The following is a 14,721-nucleotide window of genomic DNA, read 5'->3' on the forward strand; positions in this document are numbered from 1 at the left end:
GAATCAGGCAACAGATAGCAGCATTTACATGGGCTGTCCACAGCACAGAAGCCTCTTGGGCATTTGAGATTAGCCTCTGCAGACCCAGACGTGGAGCACATAAATGTTGTCAGGATTAATGGCAGGGAATACTGAGGATGGGAGGGTACAGGTGCAGAGATTTCTGTAGTTAAGCAGAGCGTAATTCAAGAAGGGGACATATTGCCAGGACAAAGGGCGGAGTTTTTATGAGGAGGAGGTTTCAGGATTCTTGTGCCTTTGGCCAAAATGCGCATAGACACTAATGGTTTGGAAAGTGTATTGAAAGCGGGAGTAGTTGACGATATTCCCAGCGACATGCTTATTGGAAAAGATTTTTCTGTGTGGCTCAGGCTGTTAAGGTATTTACTCACTGCAAGGTGGTGTACTATACTGGGATCCCAGAGGGAAAGGGTAAAATCCCAAGAACTGCTGAAGGAAAGGGAGAAAGTCTCTTTGATTCCTCTGCAGCAGAGGAAAGCAGAATGCCTCCAGCTGTGGGGGAAGGTTGAGACCAGCTCCTGCACCGCAGGTGAAGGCAACACCTCCCTCAGAAAGGGAGGGCGTGAAGTGACTGTCACTCAGAGAACTGTTCTAGCTGTTAGCTGCAAGCTCTTTGTAGCTGATCAGGGGGCCTATCCCACTCTAGAGAGCATAGAGAGAGGTGTCTGGGGGGCGGGGGGCAAGAAGCAGAAAGGGAAACTGGGGAAAGAATAGTGGAAGTACATGAATGTCTCCTCACTGGTCACTAGGGAGAGGATGCCCAGGACAGAGTGGCTGATTCTGCACCTGTGCACCCAGGTACTCAGCCTGTGACTCGGGTTCAGAGAGGGAACTGGGTAACTGTCCTTTCAGTAGGGAGCAGTCACACAGCTGACTTCCCGGGGGCAGAAAAAGGGATGACGGAGGGTACCCCAACCCAGCTCCCAGTTTTCCAGGACACTGGTCCTGCTTATGCTCGTGCAAAGTAACTGTCTCTCTTTAAATCAAGATGCATCTCCCATGCCTGTGACAGCCAAGAAGATGAGTCCAGGAAACTTTTAGGCAGCAGTTGTCTGTGAGAATGTAAATGACTATGCTGGCAGAGGGGAAGAGGACATCCCAAGGGCTGGTAAGACAGAAAGCAGCTGAGGGAGAGTGCTGGGAAAAGGTGCATCTGACCAAAGAGTAGACACTCTTATAGTACAGATCACAACCCTCTAGGAAAAGGGGGCGGAGAAGGTCTCAGTGCAGGGAGTGGGGGTCACAGGGTAATTCCAAACCAGGAGATAGATTTTTTTTGTGCATAACCCTGGGATTGGGAGATACCTCCACAAAGGGCTAGCCGATATGCAGAATCCCTTATCTCACCAGACCCTGGAGAACCAAAGCCCCGAAGATACCACTGAGTTGAGGACCCACAGTGAAAGGAACACTAAAAGAAAAGAAAAAACAGGAACTCAGCACATGCTAAGGTTCAGAAAGGAGTTGGAAGACACAATGGGTAATGAAAAAACCAGATTGTCTAAACAGAAGGTGTGGTATGATAAAATTAATTGGAAATGCGTGCCTGTGATGAAGATTTGGTGATACTGTTAAACCTCATAATGAAAAAAAAATTGATGCCAATGTTAAACCTGATCATAAAAAAATTGGTACTGATGGTAAACCCTAGGAAAAGGTGCAATATGCATAATTTTTGTGAAAAGCTTTTGGACATGCTAGGAGCAGTAGATAAGAAGACACCCTGTGTTAAGAAGCCTTATGGTAATGCTGCTTCTCAGCTAATACATGTAAACTGGCTTGAAGCTTGTCACAGCAGAGAAACCATAATAAATCTGGTCTGCTGTGTAGAAGGGGAAACTGAGGCACACCATCTCATGGCATCGATGGATAAATGCTGAGATGCCTATGCTCTCGAAAACATTGATACTTGCCTTGGGATAACAGCTCTGCACAGATACAAAAATGTTTTCTAGCAACCCAGAGAAGACACACTTACTAACTTTGAGATCAGACTGATCCACAAAGTATTAAAAGGTACACAAAACTTTGCAAGAGCTTATGGGGAGAGCACTGTAATATTTAGCAACACTTGGGAGTTACATTGTCAAAACCTTGGGCACACTGCATCCTCTGCATTAGTGACTAACACTAAGCGGGGAGGCGTGACACTCTGTACCTCAAAATAGCATCCTTGAACCCCCATATTCAGCACTGTCATCTAATTATGATATGTTTTCTACAAAGTATACCTTGTGAGGTATCATTTTAAAATTTTGATCTGCTGAACATTAATATAAGAACGGCCATACTGGGTCAGACCAAAGGTCCATCTAGCCCAGTATCTTGTCTGCCGACAGTGGCCAATGCCAGGTGCCCCAGAGGGAGTGAACAGAACAGGTCATCATCAAATGATCCATCCCCTGTCTCTCATTCCCAGCTTCTGGGAAACAGCGGCTAGGGACACCATCCCTGCCCATCCCGGCTAATAGCCATTGATGGACCTATCCTCCATGAACTTATCTAGTATCCTTTTGAACTGTATGTACTATCACTGTACATGAAGTTTTGCTGTATGTTGTGAGGTTGGGAAATACACAGAGTCAATGTTTCAGTAAGGACAAAGGAGCAGGAAGACAGACTTCAAACTGGGTAAGTTTGGTCGCAGGCTGGAAGGGGGTCTAGACTGTGTATTGAAGAACGGTAAGCTGCTTGTACCATCTGTTAGGGTTAGAGTCCGTTTGATTCAAATCTTACAGAGTTTGTTTAAGTTTGAATTCAGACTGCAAATTTATTTTTATTTCTTAGGGACCCAATTCTGATCTCTATTCCTGATACTTATAATCACTTAAAATCCACCTTTCTGTAGTTCATAAATCTATTTATATTTTACCGAAAAGAGTGTGTTTTGGTGGAAGCACTTGGGAAATCTCTGCTCAGGTTACGAAGGCTGGTGTGGGTGTCTTCTCCACATTGAGGGCAGGGCGATCTAGGTGATGAGTTTAAACTGGCCAGGCTTCTGACCAGTGCAAGATGGAACAGTTCTGGGGTGCAGGGCTGGAGCTGGGGGGAATTGGCTGAAGCCTCTCTATTGATGATTCATGAGTGCCTGTGGATGGCTATGTAAGTGCAGTGCCTCTCAGAGGCTTGAAGCTTGACTTCAGCACCACAGTGTGAGAGGCAGCCTAGGTTGGTAGGTTTTGGGGGGGGGGGCTCAGCGCTCCCACAGTCCAGATTGCACCCTGGGGATCCCATCACAATAACTCTAGGTTGTAGAAAGAGTGTTCTGATTTTATTTTTTACCTATTTTCCCCCAATACTTCTACTTGCTATCACTTAAATCTCTTGACTTCATTAAATAAACTTACTTTTTTCACTCTAAAAACTGTGAAAAATCACCCCCATGCCCACCAACATAGCTGGAACAAGGACAAGTGTAGAGACAGTTATAATGGCAAAGAGTCCACTACAAGAAACGAAGGAAACTAAATGCCCAGAAACTACTTTGCTGCAGAGATAAGGTTGCCCAGTGCTGTCTCCTGCCTTTCACCGTATGGTCGGTGGCTAAACTTAAACCTCTGCAAACCAGAAAATGAACAGTAAATGTACACACCATCCCTGCATTGCCACCTTAACTCTGCTCCCATCCCCATCCCTGCAGCTGGTAAGAGCCACTAGGAGTGCATCTGTAAGGGTCGTAGAAAGATTAACACACTGCCACAGGAACTGGGGAATTCTCCAGCTGTTGACATCTTTATGTCAAGGCTGGATGCCTTTCTGGAAGAGGATTTAGTCAAACACAAGGTATTCAGCTCAGAACAGCAGTAACTGGACGAAATTCTGTTGCCTGAGTGATACAGGAGATCAGACTAGATCAGGGGTCGGCAACCGACAACACACGAGCCGATTTTTAATGGCAGGCTGGAGCCTGCCGGGACTCCAGTGTGCCATTAAAAATCCTGCCCAGCCTGGCCTGCTGTCCTTTGCCCTCTGCTCCCCCCGCGGGGGCAGGGAGCAGAAGCATAGCCGTACGCAGGGGGTGGGCAAATGACCCACTCTCCCGGCACGGCAAGCCGTGGGATCCGCGCTCCTGGGCCAGAGCGCAGCAAGCTGCCAGCCTCTCCCATGCCTTCTCCCCTCCCCTGGAGCTCTGCCACCGCGCGCACAGCACTCTGGGGGTTGGGGCTGTGCACTCCCACGGGGCAGTGTTTGGCTCCGCGGGGAGGGAAAGATGCTCCCTGCTCACCTGGAGCCCTGCCGCCACGTGCGCAGAGCTCTAGGGGCCGAGGCTGCACGCTCCCGTGGGGCAGCTTATCATGCTCTGCGTGGCGCCTCATGGTAAGGGGTCCGGGGCTGGGGGGGTTGGATAATGGGTGGGCATGGGGGCAGTCAGGGGACAGGGTGGGTTGGATGGGGGGGGGTCTCTGGAGGGGGCAGTCAAGGAGCGGGGGGGTTGGATGGGGCATGGGAGTCCCGGGGTCTGTCAGGGGGCGGGGGCTAGATAGGGGTCAGGGCAGTCAGGGGACAGGGAGCAAGGAGGATCCTGGGGGGCAGTTAGGGTTGGGGGTCTCTGGAGGGGGTGGTCAGGGGACAAGGAGCTGGGGGGTTGGGAGTTCTTAGGGGGGCAGTCACCCAGCCCTCTCCCCTGAGCCCTGACCCACCCACACACACCCTGCCCTCTGCCCTGAGCCCCGCACACACCCCAGACCCCTGCCCTAAGCCCTGTACCTCCCCTCATACACATCCAGCCCTCTGCTTGACTCCTTCATCCCACCCCCACAACCTTAGCCCTGACTCTGGCACCCCCACACATCCCCAGCCCCCCCCTCTGCCCTGACACCTGCACCGCCCCACATTCCCAGCCCCCTATATCCATGCACCCGCCACATCCCCACCCCCACCCAGAGCACCAAATGGGAGCTCCTGCACCCCCCCACATTCCCATCTTCACCCCTCGCATCAAATGGGAGCTGCCCAGGTAAGTGCCCCACACTCGAACCTCCTGCCCCAACCCTGAGCCCCCTCCCTCATTTTAGCTCCTGGCCCAACCCTTCATCCCCAGCCCTGTGCTCAGTGCACTGCCACCCTCAGCTCAGTGCAGAGAGAGGAAGAGAATGGCCAGAACCAGGGAGAAGGTAGGTACCCACTGTATGTGGGGAGGGCCAGGACCCCAGACTGGTAGCGGGCTGAGTGGATCTGGCAGCCAGGATCCCGGCTCGCAGGAGCCGGCGGATGGAACCCCTGAGTGGCAGTGAGCTGAGCCGCTCAGTCCACTGCTGGTTTGGGGTCCTGGCCGCCGGCCCCACACAGCCCACTGCTGGTCTGGGGTCCTGGCTGCCGGCCCCACACAGCCCGCTGCTGGTCTGAGGTTCTGGCTGCCGGACCCTTGCCAGCTGGGGTCCTGGCCGCAGGCCTCGCTCAGCCCGCTGCAGGCCTAAGTGAACAGAACCCCAGACCAGCAGCGGGCTGAGCGGGCCGGTGGCGTAAGATCAACATTTTAATTTCATTTTAAATGAAGCTTCTTAAATATTTTAAAAACCTTGTTTATTTTACAATACAACACTAGTTTAGTTATATAATATATAGACTTCTAGAGAGAGACCTTCTAAAAAACATTAAAATATATTACTGGCACGCGAAACCTTAAATTAGAGTGAATAAATGAAGACTCGGCACACGGCTTCTGAAAGGTTGCTGACCCCTGGACTAGATAAACTAATAATCCCTTCTGGCTTTAAAAATCTATGAATCTATAATAGAGATGAGGAAGGACTAAGACTGTGCCATTGTTTGCGTTGTGCTCTATAGATCAGAACACCAGCATTTATCCGCGTGCCCTGCAGCTGCGTGCCCTGGGTCAGCTGTAATCGGATGGTGGAGGGAGCACTTGGACCAGCCTGGTAGAGCTGGGACCGTGGTATGCGAAGAGGTGCATCTGAACCCTGAGGGGCCTAGTCTGCCCCATTCCAGTGCTGAGTGTTGTAGGGTGGTGGATATCGGAGGCCAGGGGAGGCTAAGCCTTCCCAAACAGCCAGCCATAGCCATGCCCTTGCTGTGTCCCGAGGCCCCCTCCTGCTGCATACCGCTCTGTCTCCGTGGCCCCAGCTCAGGCTGCTCCTCTTCCCGCTGTTGCTCAGCCTCTTCCACCAAAGTGGACAGGGGCTGGGGCGGGCCAGCCAGCGGCCTGAGACTCAGGGTGGCTGGTGTGGGGCTCCTCTGACCATGGTAGGGGGCTAAGAGCTCCAATGGGGCAGGGCCTCAGGCAGAAGAGGCAGGGCTGGGGGCTAACCTCCTTGAACAGGGGGTCACATGCCACCCATGGTGGTAGGCTGTATCAGTAAAGGTGCCCAAGGGGGAGTTTTTGCCCTGAGGATTGTCAGCAGGCTGGTGACGTACATGTTAGTGGTCACCAGGGCTTAGTGAGTGGGCAAGTGAAGGTTATGACTCGGAAAGAATCTTAAAGGTGAGGGCAAGGGAGTGGTATTATTTTGCAAGTCAGAGCCGGTTTGTGTGGAGTAGGCTCAGTGTTTCAGTGAACTCCATGGGTAGGAAGCTTCTGTCCATTATGCTGGAAAGTGTTGGGGACAACTTCCTGGTGCAAGTGCTGGAGGAACCAACGAGGGGCCGTGCTGCTCTTGACCTGCTGCTTACAAACAGGGAACACTTGATAAGGGAAGTAGAAGTGGGTGGCAACCTCGGCAGCAGTGACCATGAGATGGTTGAGTTCAGGATCCTGACAAAAGGAAGAAAGGAGAACAGCAGAATATGGACCCTGAACTTCAGAAAAGCAGACTGACTCCCTCAGGGAACTGATGGGCAGTATCCCCTGGGAGGCTAAGATGAGGGGGAAAGGTGTCCAGGGAAGCTGGCTGTATTTTAAAGAAGCCTTATTGAGGGTGCAGGAACAAACCATCCCAATGTGCAGAAATAAATAGCAAATATGGGAGGCAACCAGCTTGGCTTAACAGTGAAATCTTCGGTGACCTTAAGCTCAAAAAGGAAGCTTACAAGAAGTGGAAACTTGGTCAGGTGACTAGGGAGGAGTATAAAAATATTACTTGAGCATGCAGGGGTGTAATCAGGAAGGCCAAAGCACAACTGGAAATGCAGCTAGCAAGGAAAAATTCAATAAGGACAAATCCAAAGTACTTCACTTAGGAAGGAACAATCAGTTGCACACATACAAAACAGGAAATGACTGCCTAGGAAGGAGCACTGCAGAAAGGGATCTGGGGTCATAGTGGATTACAAGCTAAATATGAGTCAACAGAGTTACACTGTTGCAAAAAAAGTAAGTCTCATTCTGGGATGTATTAGCAGGAGTATTGTAAGCAAGACACGAGAAGAAATTCTTCCACTCTACTCCGCGCTGATTACGCCTCAACTGGAGTATTGTGTCCAGTTCTCGGTGCCACATTTCAAGAAAGATGTGGACAAATTGGAGAAAGTCCAGAGAATAGCAACAAAAATGATTAAAGGTCTAGCAAAGATGACCTATGAGGGAAGAAATTGTGTTTGTTTAGTCTGGAGAAGAGAAGACAGAGGGGACATGATCACAGTTTTCAAGTACATAAAAGGTTCTTACAAGGAGGAGGGAGAAAAATTGTTCTTAACCTCTGAGCCTAGGAAAAGAAGCAATGGGCTTAAATTGCAGCAAGGGTGGTTTAGGTTGAACATAAGGAAAATCTTCCTAACTGTCAGGGTGGTTAAGCACTGGAATAAATTGCCTAGGGAGGTTGTGGAATCTCCATCATTGGGGGTTTTTAAGAGCAGGTTGGACAAACACCTGTCAGGATGGTCTAGATAATACTTAGTCCTGCCTTGAGTGCCAGGGACTGGACTAGATGACCTCTCAAGGTCCCTTCCAGTTCTATGATTGGAAAAAGGCAAATATAGTGCCCATCTTTAAAAAAGGGAAGAGGGAGAATCCGGAGAACTACAGACAGGTCAGCTTCACCTCAGTCTCTGGAAAAATCATGGAGCAGGTCCTCAAGAAAACCATTTTGACGCATTGGAGGAGAGGAAGGTGATCAGGAAAAGTCCACATGGATTCACCAAGGGCAAGTCATGCCTGACCAACCTGCTTGCCTTTTATGATGAGATAACTGGCTCTGTGGATATGGGGAAAACAGTGGATGTGAGATATCTTGACTTTAGCAAAGCTTTTGATATGGTCTCCCACAGTATTCTTGCCAGCAAGTTAAAAAGGTATGGATTGGATGAATGGACTATAAGGTGGATAGAAAGCTGACTAGATCATCGGGCTCAACGGGTAGTGATCAACAGCTCCATGTCTAGTTGGTAGCTGGTATCAAGCGGAGTACCCCAAGGGTCGGTCCTGGGGCCGGTTTTGTTCAACATCTTCATTAATGATCTGGATGATGGGATGGATTGCACCCTCAGCAAGTTCACAGATGACACTAAGCTGGGGGGAGAGGTAGATATGCTGGAGGGTAAGGATAGGGTCCAGAGTGACCTAAACAAATTGGAGGTTTGGGGCAAAAGAAATCTGATGAGGTTCAACAAGAACAAGTGCAGAGTCCTGCACTTAGGACAGAAGAATCCCATGCACCGCTACAGGCTGGGGACCAACTGGTTAAGCAGCAATTTTGCAGAAAAGGACCTGGGGGTTACAGTGGATGAGAAGCTGGATATGACTCAGCAGTGCGACCTTGTTGCCAAGAAGGCTAACGGCATATTGGGCTGCATTAGTAGGAGCATTGCCAGCAGATCGAGGGAAGTGATTATTCCCCTCTATTTGGCACTAGTGAGACCACATCTGGAGTATTGCATCCAGTTTTGGTCCCCCCACTACAGAAAGGATGTGGACAAATTGAAGCAAGTCCAGTGGAAGGCAACAAAAATGATTAGGGGGCTGGAGCACATGATTTACGAGGAGAGGCTGAGGGAACTGGGATTGTTTAGTCTGCAGAAGAGAAGAATGAGGGGGGATTTGATAGCAGCCTTCAACTACCTGAAGGGGGAGTCCAAAGAGGAAGAAGCTCACCTGTTCTCAGTGGTGGCAGATGACAGAACAAGAAGCAATGGTCTCAAGTTGCAGTAGGGGAGGTCCAGGTTGTATATTAGGAAACACTATTTCACTAGGAGGGTGGTGAAGCACTGGAATGGGTTACCTAGGGAGGTGGTGGAATCTCCTTCCTTAGACATTTTTAAGGCCTGGCTTGACAGATCCCTGGCTGGGATGATTTAGTTGGGGATTGGTCCTGCTTTGAGCAGGGGGCTGGACTAGATGACCTCCTGAGGTCCCTTCCAACCCTAATCATCTATGATTGTATGATCCTATTATTCTAACCCCCAGTTCTACCTTAGCAAACAGGAGATATTTGACATTGTGATGCTCCTGTGCAATGTTCCCAAATTGTTCTGTAGCAGGGCAGGGCAGAGTGCTAGTGCGCGTGTCACTGGCATGTTGGGGTGATACTGAAACAGGGCAGAGTTATGGTTGCATTGTAGGGGTGATGTGAACCTTAATTAGTCACTTCCCCTTCTAAGAACTGAGGGGACGGGAATCCTTACCCAGCGAGGTCACAATCTCATAGATCTCCTGCATGATGGCTCTGTAGAGGGCTCTCTGAGCGGAGTCCAGCAGAGCCCCCTCTTCCCTGGTGAAATACACAGCCACCTCCTCGAAGGTCACCAGCCCCTGAAAGAGGAAGAGTCCCACACTCAGTACCTGCTGCCCCATTATTCCTGGGGAAAAGGAGCCAATTAAATGAAAGCTCTGGGAGGCTCGCAGTCAGAGTCCCACCCCCACCCTGCTCAGAGCATCCAGGAAACACCAGGGTGAGGGGAGGAAGAGAGCCCCTTGTCTCTCCCAGAAAATTCATCACACAGCTACTAGCCACAGACTGATACAGGAGGTGGAGCCCCCAGCAGGGTCCAGGGTGAACTCCCTGGTAGGAAGCCCAACACCCTCCTCATTGTGAGGCGCTAGATATGAGGTGAGGGGCATCTCCCCTGAGCCTCACTGCTGTCTGCCCCCTTCATATCTCACAGCAGAAGCTGGTTAGTCGGGTCAGGCTCCAACACTGAAATCTGGATAGTTTTCCTAGCCCCATCTAGGTGGGTTGTTTCCTGTTCCACAGATTAGGGCATTTCCACCACCAAACGCCATGGTTCCTAGAATATAGGCCACTTATTAAACTAGTCCTGGCATGTTTGCCACACTCTGGCCTCCTCCGTTTCTCAACCCTGTGTATTTCCTGCCCCGCTCCAGCCTCCTGTCCCTCTCCCTCCAGCAGGAACCCACCAGCAACCCCCAATAATCCCTACCTTAACTGGCTCCTCTGCAGTGATTTCCCTTCCCTGTCCCAAGGGAGGCTGGGATGAGCTGAAGCAAAACATGGACATCATTCTGCAGCCTGGCAGGGCGAGAAGGGCAGTTGTGGAGGTTTCAGAACAGGCTTTAGTTCATTTCACTTCACGATTCCCCCCAGCCCTTTCCCTGCAGACAGACATCCTAGATGCTGCCGTGCTAGGAACATGCTTGATCGCTTTATTGCCATGTAGACCTGGCCCCTCCTGCCAGGTGAAGCTCACAGTGACATTTTTAAGCCTCTTCAATAGCAAAGACTCTGAATAGAAAGCTAGAAAAGAGCAGAACCCAAGGAGAGAAGCTTTTTTAACAGGAGAATGGAAGGCCTGGAAGGGCCTTAGGTAAGACATTTCCATGCCCTGTCACTAGCAAATAATGGCCACCAACTGCTGAGAAATAGGGCAGATACATCCCAAAACAGGTGGTTATTCTTCTATTAGATATACCAAACCAGCTACAAAAGTAAACTTCTGTCTCACCACACTGGGTAACAAGTAGTCAGAAATACAGCCTCCTTAGGCATTCCAGTCCTGGATTCAACACCCAGACACTAGACTTAATGATGAATGGTTATTTAAGACCAGTTTCATCAACTAAAGGGTTTTTCTGAACCCAAAGGACCAGCCATGTACCCAGGTCAATGTATAACTCAGATCTTATCCAATAATCATGCTGTTGCCAATGCTTTAGTACAGGGGTCGGCAACCTTTCAGAAGTGGTGTGCCGAGTCTTCATTTATTCACTCTAATTTAAGGTTTCACGGGCCAGTCATACATTTTAATGTTTTTAGGAGGTCTCTTTCTTTAAGTCTATAATATATAACTAAACTATTGTTGTATGTAAAGTAAATAAGGTTTTAAAAATATTTAAGAAGCTTCATTTAAAATTAAATTAAAATGCAGAGCCCCCCCAGACCGGTGGCCAGGACCTGGGCAGTGTGAGTGCCACTGAAAATCAGCTCGCGTGCCGCCTTTGGCATGCGCGCCATAGGTTGCCTATCCCTGCCTTAGTATCTAATATCTAAAATGTCTATTTAGAAGAGAAAAGAAAGAGGTGCGAGTTTAAATTGGTTAAAGGAATCAAATTTATACAGGAATTGCAAGGGTTTTGGATCAGGTCTGAAGTAATAATGGCATAAACTCCTGGCTCAGTCCCTGGGTTAGAATGCTCCCATTAGTAGAAGTCCATAGTCCAGAGATCAGAGCAGGAAAGAGGCCCTCAGTCAAGTTTGTGGAAATATACATCTAACAAGATCAATTTTAGGGTCACATGGTTTAGTTGCATGCATGCTTTGCTGAATCATAGGCCATTACCCATACCCTAGCTAGAAAGTTCACAAGAAAGAAGCTTCCACTACATGGAAGAAACCTATGGTCCATTGTGAGTTAAGTGCTCTTTGATGGCCCATCAACTTGCTGGCTAAATACTTTGAGGGTGTTACCACAGGAACAAACATTTGAAATACAGGTACATGGTTAATATTTATAACTTCAGCTACAAAAACGATACACGCACACAAATATCGTAATTATATTCAGCAAAGCATAACGTTTCCATAGACATCTTACATGGAATACTTTGCACAAGACTTGTTGCATTTATATAACAATGGTAGCAACAATGATCTACTTGGTCATATTTTAATCATATATCATCACACGCCCAAACCCGCGAGGATTTTTAATTGACATTTGATATTGATGCAAAGAGGGAACACCTGAGATTTGAAATCAATGTTCAGAAAGGAAAGAGAAAAAGTTGGGAATCTGAGGAATTTTGGATTCATTTTTGCAAATTAATTACAGAGGAGAGTGGAAAATCAGAGGGATGTTATATCAGTTGTTGCTGGCAGAAAATGGCCATCCCATCCCCACCACAGCGACAGTCATATTTTGGGGAATAACTCAGGGTAACCATTTCCCACCTAAATAAGAAAAAAAAATTGCTGCAGATAAAAGTGTGGAAAATCCCACCCCACCCTCAAATCTGAGGAGATTTAAAAATTGACACAATTATTATTTATGGAGGGAACAGGGCAAAATCAGAGAAGACAAGAGAGTTGATCATTTGAGAGGAAAGGGGAAAAATCTGTATGGATTTTATAGCCAGATGTGATAACAAGAGAGCAAAGGGGAAGAACTAGAGAGAATTCGTGTCAGTGTGTGAAAGGGAAGTGGCACAAACAGGGAAAGGATGCAATTAGCTCTCACACTCAGATGCACCCCCACCCCCCGCACAACCCTCCCCCCAAACACACACCCCTGGAATTTCCTGGCTGCACAGAGACAGTTCGATTCCCCACCCCACTGACCTCCCCCCCCCCCCCGCAACTCCAGCTTCTGCCCCCCCACCTCCACCCTACCACAGGGGACCCCCGCCGGGCCCCAGTCTCTGCCCCCCCCATCCCAGCGGGGCCGGGGGCAGATCCTGCTGCAGCTCCACTGGCGCTGAGGCAGCTCCGAGGCTTCTCGCAGGTTCCCCGGGGCAGAGAGTCACTTTCTTGCCCGGCCCCAGCGCCCCTCGGGGTCTCTCACTCACCACCGGCCCTGGGCTGGTCCCAGCTGGAGAAAGCCCCCCCCCCCCCGGCCGGGCAGGGAGAGGTTAATGTCGGGCTTCCCCCAGCACAGACTCCAGGAAGCAGCAGCGTCTGGTCTGTCCCAGGAGCTACCCCGTGTCCGGACTCTGGGCTTTCTTCTCCGGGCTGCAGTGTGAAAAGCTGCTCTGGGTGACTTGATTTGCTACTTCGGCTGGACTGAGCATGCTCACCTGAACAGGGTGGCTAAGGGCTGGGGGGGGGCAAAATCAGGGAGGAGCTGGAGTTAAGCCCAGGGGTGAGGCGCTGCCGGAGGGTAAAACCCGGCAGGGGCAGAGGGGGAAACAGTTACCGCGATGGACTGAGACACCCGTGTTTGCAAAAATAGGATGTCAGTCTCAGCTGTAAAAAGCAACAGAGGGGCCTGGGGCACCTTTAAGACTAACAGATGTATTGGAGCATAAACTTTCGTGGGTGAATGCCCACTCCGTCTCAGCTGGGCTTCCCAGGGCTGGGGTCTTAAAGGCACAGGCATCCCAATGACTAGACACTGCAGCTCCTCTCTGTCTGCTGTCACCTCCTGAGGTGCTGCAGGAGACTTCATTCATATGCCCCCCTCAGAAACAGAGAATCCCTTACCAGTGCATCTGACTGCGTAAAATCTCACAGCAGGTCACAGATTTGTCCTAGCTGCTGCGCGGACTCCCTGAATGACTCTCCCCCCTTGGAATCCGTTTTAAATATCCACTTGCTCCTTTTTAATTGATTACTTTTTAAAATGTTATTTTCATGACTCTTAGCAAGGCTGGCAAACTTCAGCCTGTGAGCGCAGGCTTCCTCACTCTGGCAGACAGACTTGGTCCAGTGAGATCAGTGTTAGGGGGACCAGATGTCCCGATTTTATAGGGACAGTCCCAATTTTGGGGTCTTTTTCTTATATAGCCTCCTATTGCCCTCCATCCCCGTCCCAATTTTTCACACTTGCTGTCTGGTCACCCTAGTTTGCCCAAACTGTGCACTGATTTCTCCTCCCGGGGAAGCCACGGACCTGAAGGACTAAGGCCATCTCTCGCTCAGCAGCGGGGCCACGCTGGCTCCAGTAGGATTATAGAATCAGACAGAACAATGGCAATACAATACCAACAGTGTCTTCGGTTATTATCTGAACAGCGCCCACGAGTGTGTGAGTTTCCTGGGGGCCTCCCCACAGAGCTCAGTGACACAGTTCATCCCCCGGGAAGCAGAAAAGCTAACCACAGCCATGACCCAGTCTTAGGGGTAACAAAGGGGTAGGGTGGGGAGGAACAGCAGCAGCAGTGGGTTTCTACTGTTCTCAGCCAGGCTGGTCACAGGCATGAAGGAGACACAGGCGTGAGTTCCCTTGAATATTGGAAACACTATGTCACTAGGAGGGTGGTGAAGCACTGGAATGGGTTCCCTAGGGAGGTGGTGGAATCTCCTTCCTTAGAGGTGTTTAAGGCCCGGCTTGACAAAGCCCTGGCTGGGATGATTTAGTTGGGGATTGGTCCTGCTTTGAGCACGGGGGTTGGACTAGATGACCTCCTGAGGTCCCTTCCAACCCTGATCTATGATCTGTGACTTGCTAGACACTGGGGGGATTTCCCCAGCGCTCAGGAGGGATTCAGGAAAAGGAGTTGGGAACCTCTCTCCCCACCTATGTCCCCTTCGGCCATTCGCCCTCCCTCTGTCTTTCCAGCCCTTTCCCCTGTTCCCTCCCGCACCGGCAGAGACTTGGTCACTTGCCTGTCCCTGGGGGCCTCTCCCCTAGCTGGATGGCCTCCTGCGAGTGCTGACAGGAGGGACAGTCAGGGCAGGGGGTTGGGGGCTGGCA

At 50.0% G+C, this 14,721-nt stretch overlaps 2 protein-coding genes across 3 annotated transcripts in view; both read right to left on the minus strand.

Annotated features, from left to right (window-relative positions):
• Positions 1–14,721, minus strand: part of LOC128823014 (zinc finger protein 436-like) — a 446,052-nt gene that overhangs the window by 75,229 nt on the left and 356,102 nt on the right. The gene's annotated exons all lie outside the window — the stretch shown is intronic.
• The window catches only part of LOC128823366 (zinc finger protein 436-like), a 36,335-nt gene that overhangs the window by 10,250 nt on the left and 11,364 nt on the right, over positions 1–14,721 (minus strand). The window contains exon 2 of the mRNA XM_054005610.1: positions 9,538–9,711. Within this exon, the coding sequence (XP_053861585.1) occupies positions 9,538–9,711 (174 nt within the window). The remainder of the gene's footprint in view (positions 1–9,537; positions 9,712–14,721) is intronic.

Source organism: Malaclemys terrapin, chromosome 15, assembly GCF_027887155.1.
Source record: "Malaclemys terrapin pileata isolate rMalTer1 chromosome 15, rMalTer1.hap1, whole genome shotgun sequence".
NCBI classification, from domain to species: domain Eukaryota; kingdom Metazoa; phylum Chordata; order Testudines; family Emydidae; genus Malaclemys; species Malaclemys terrapin.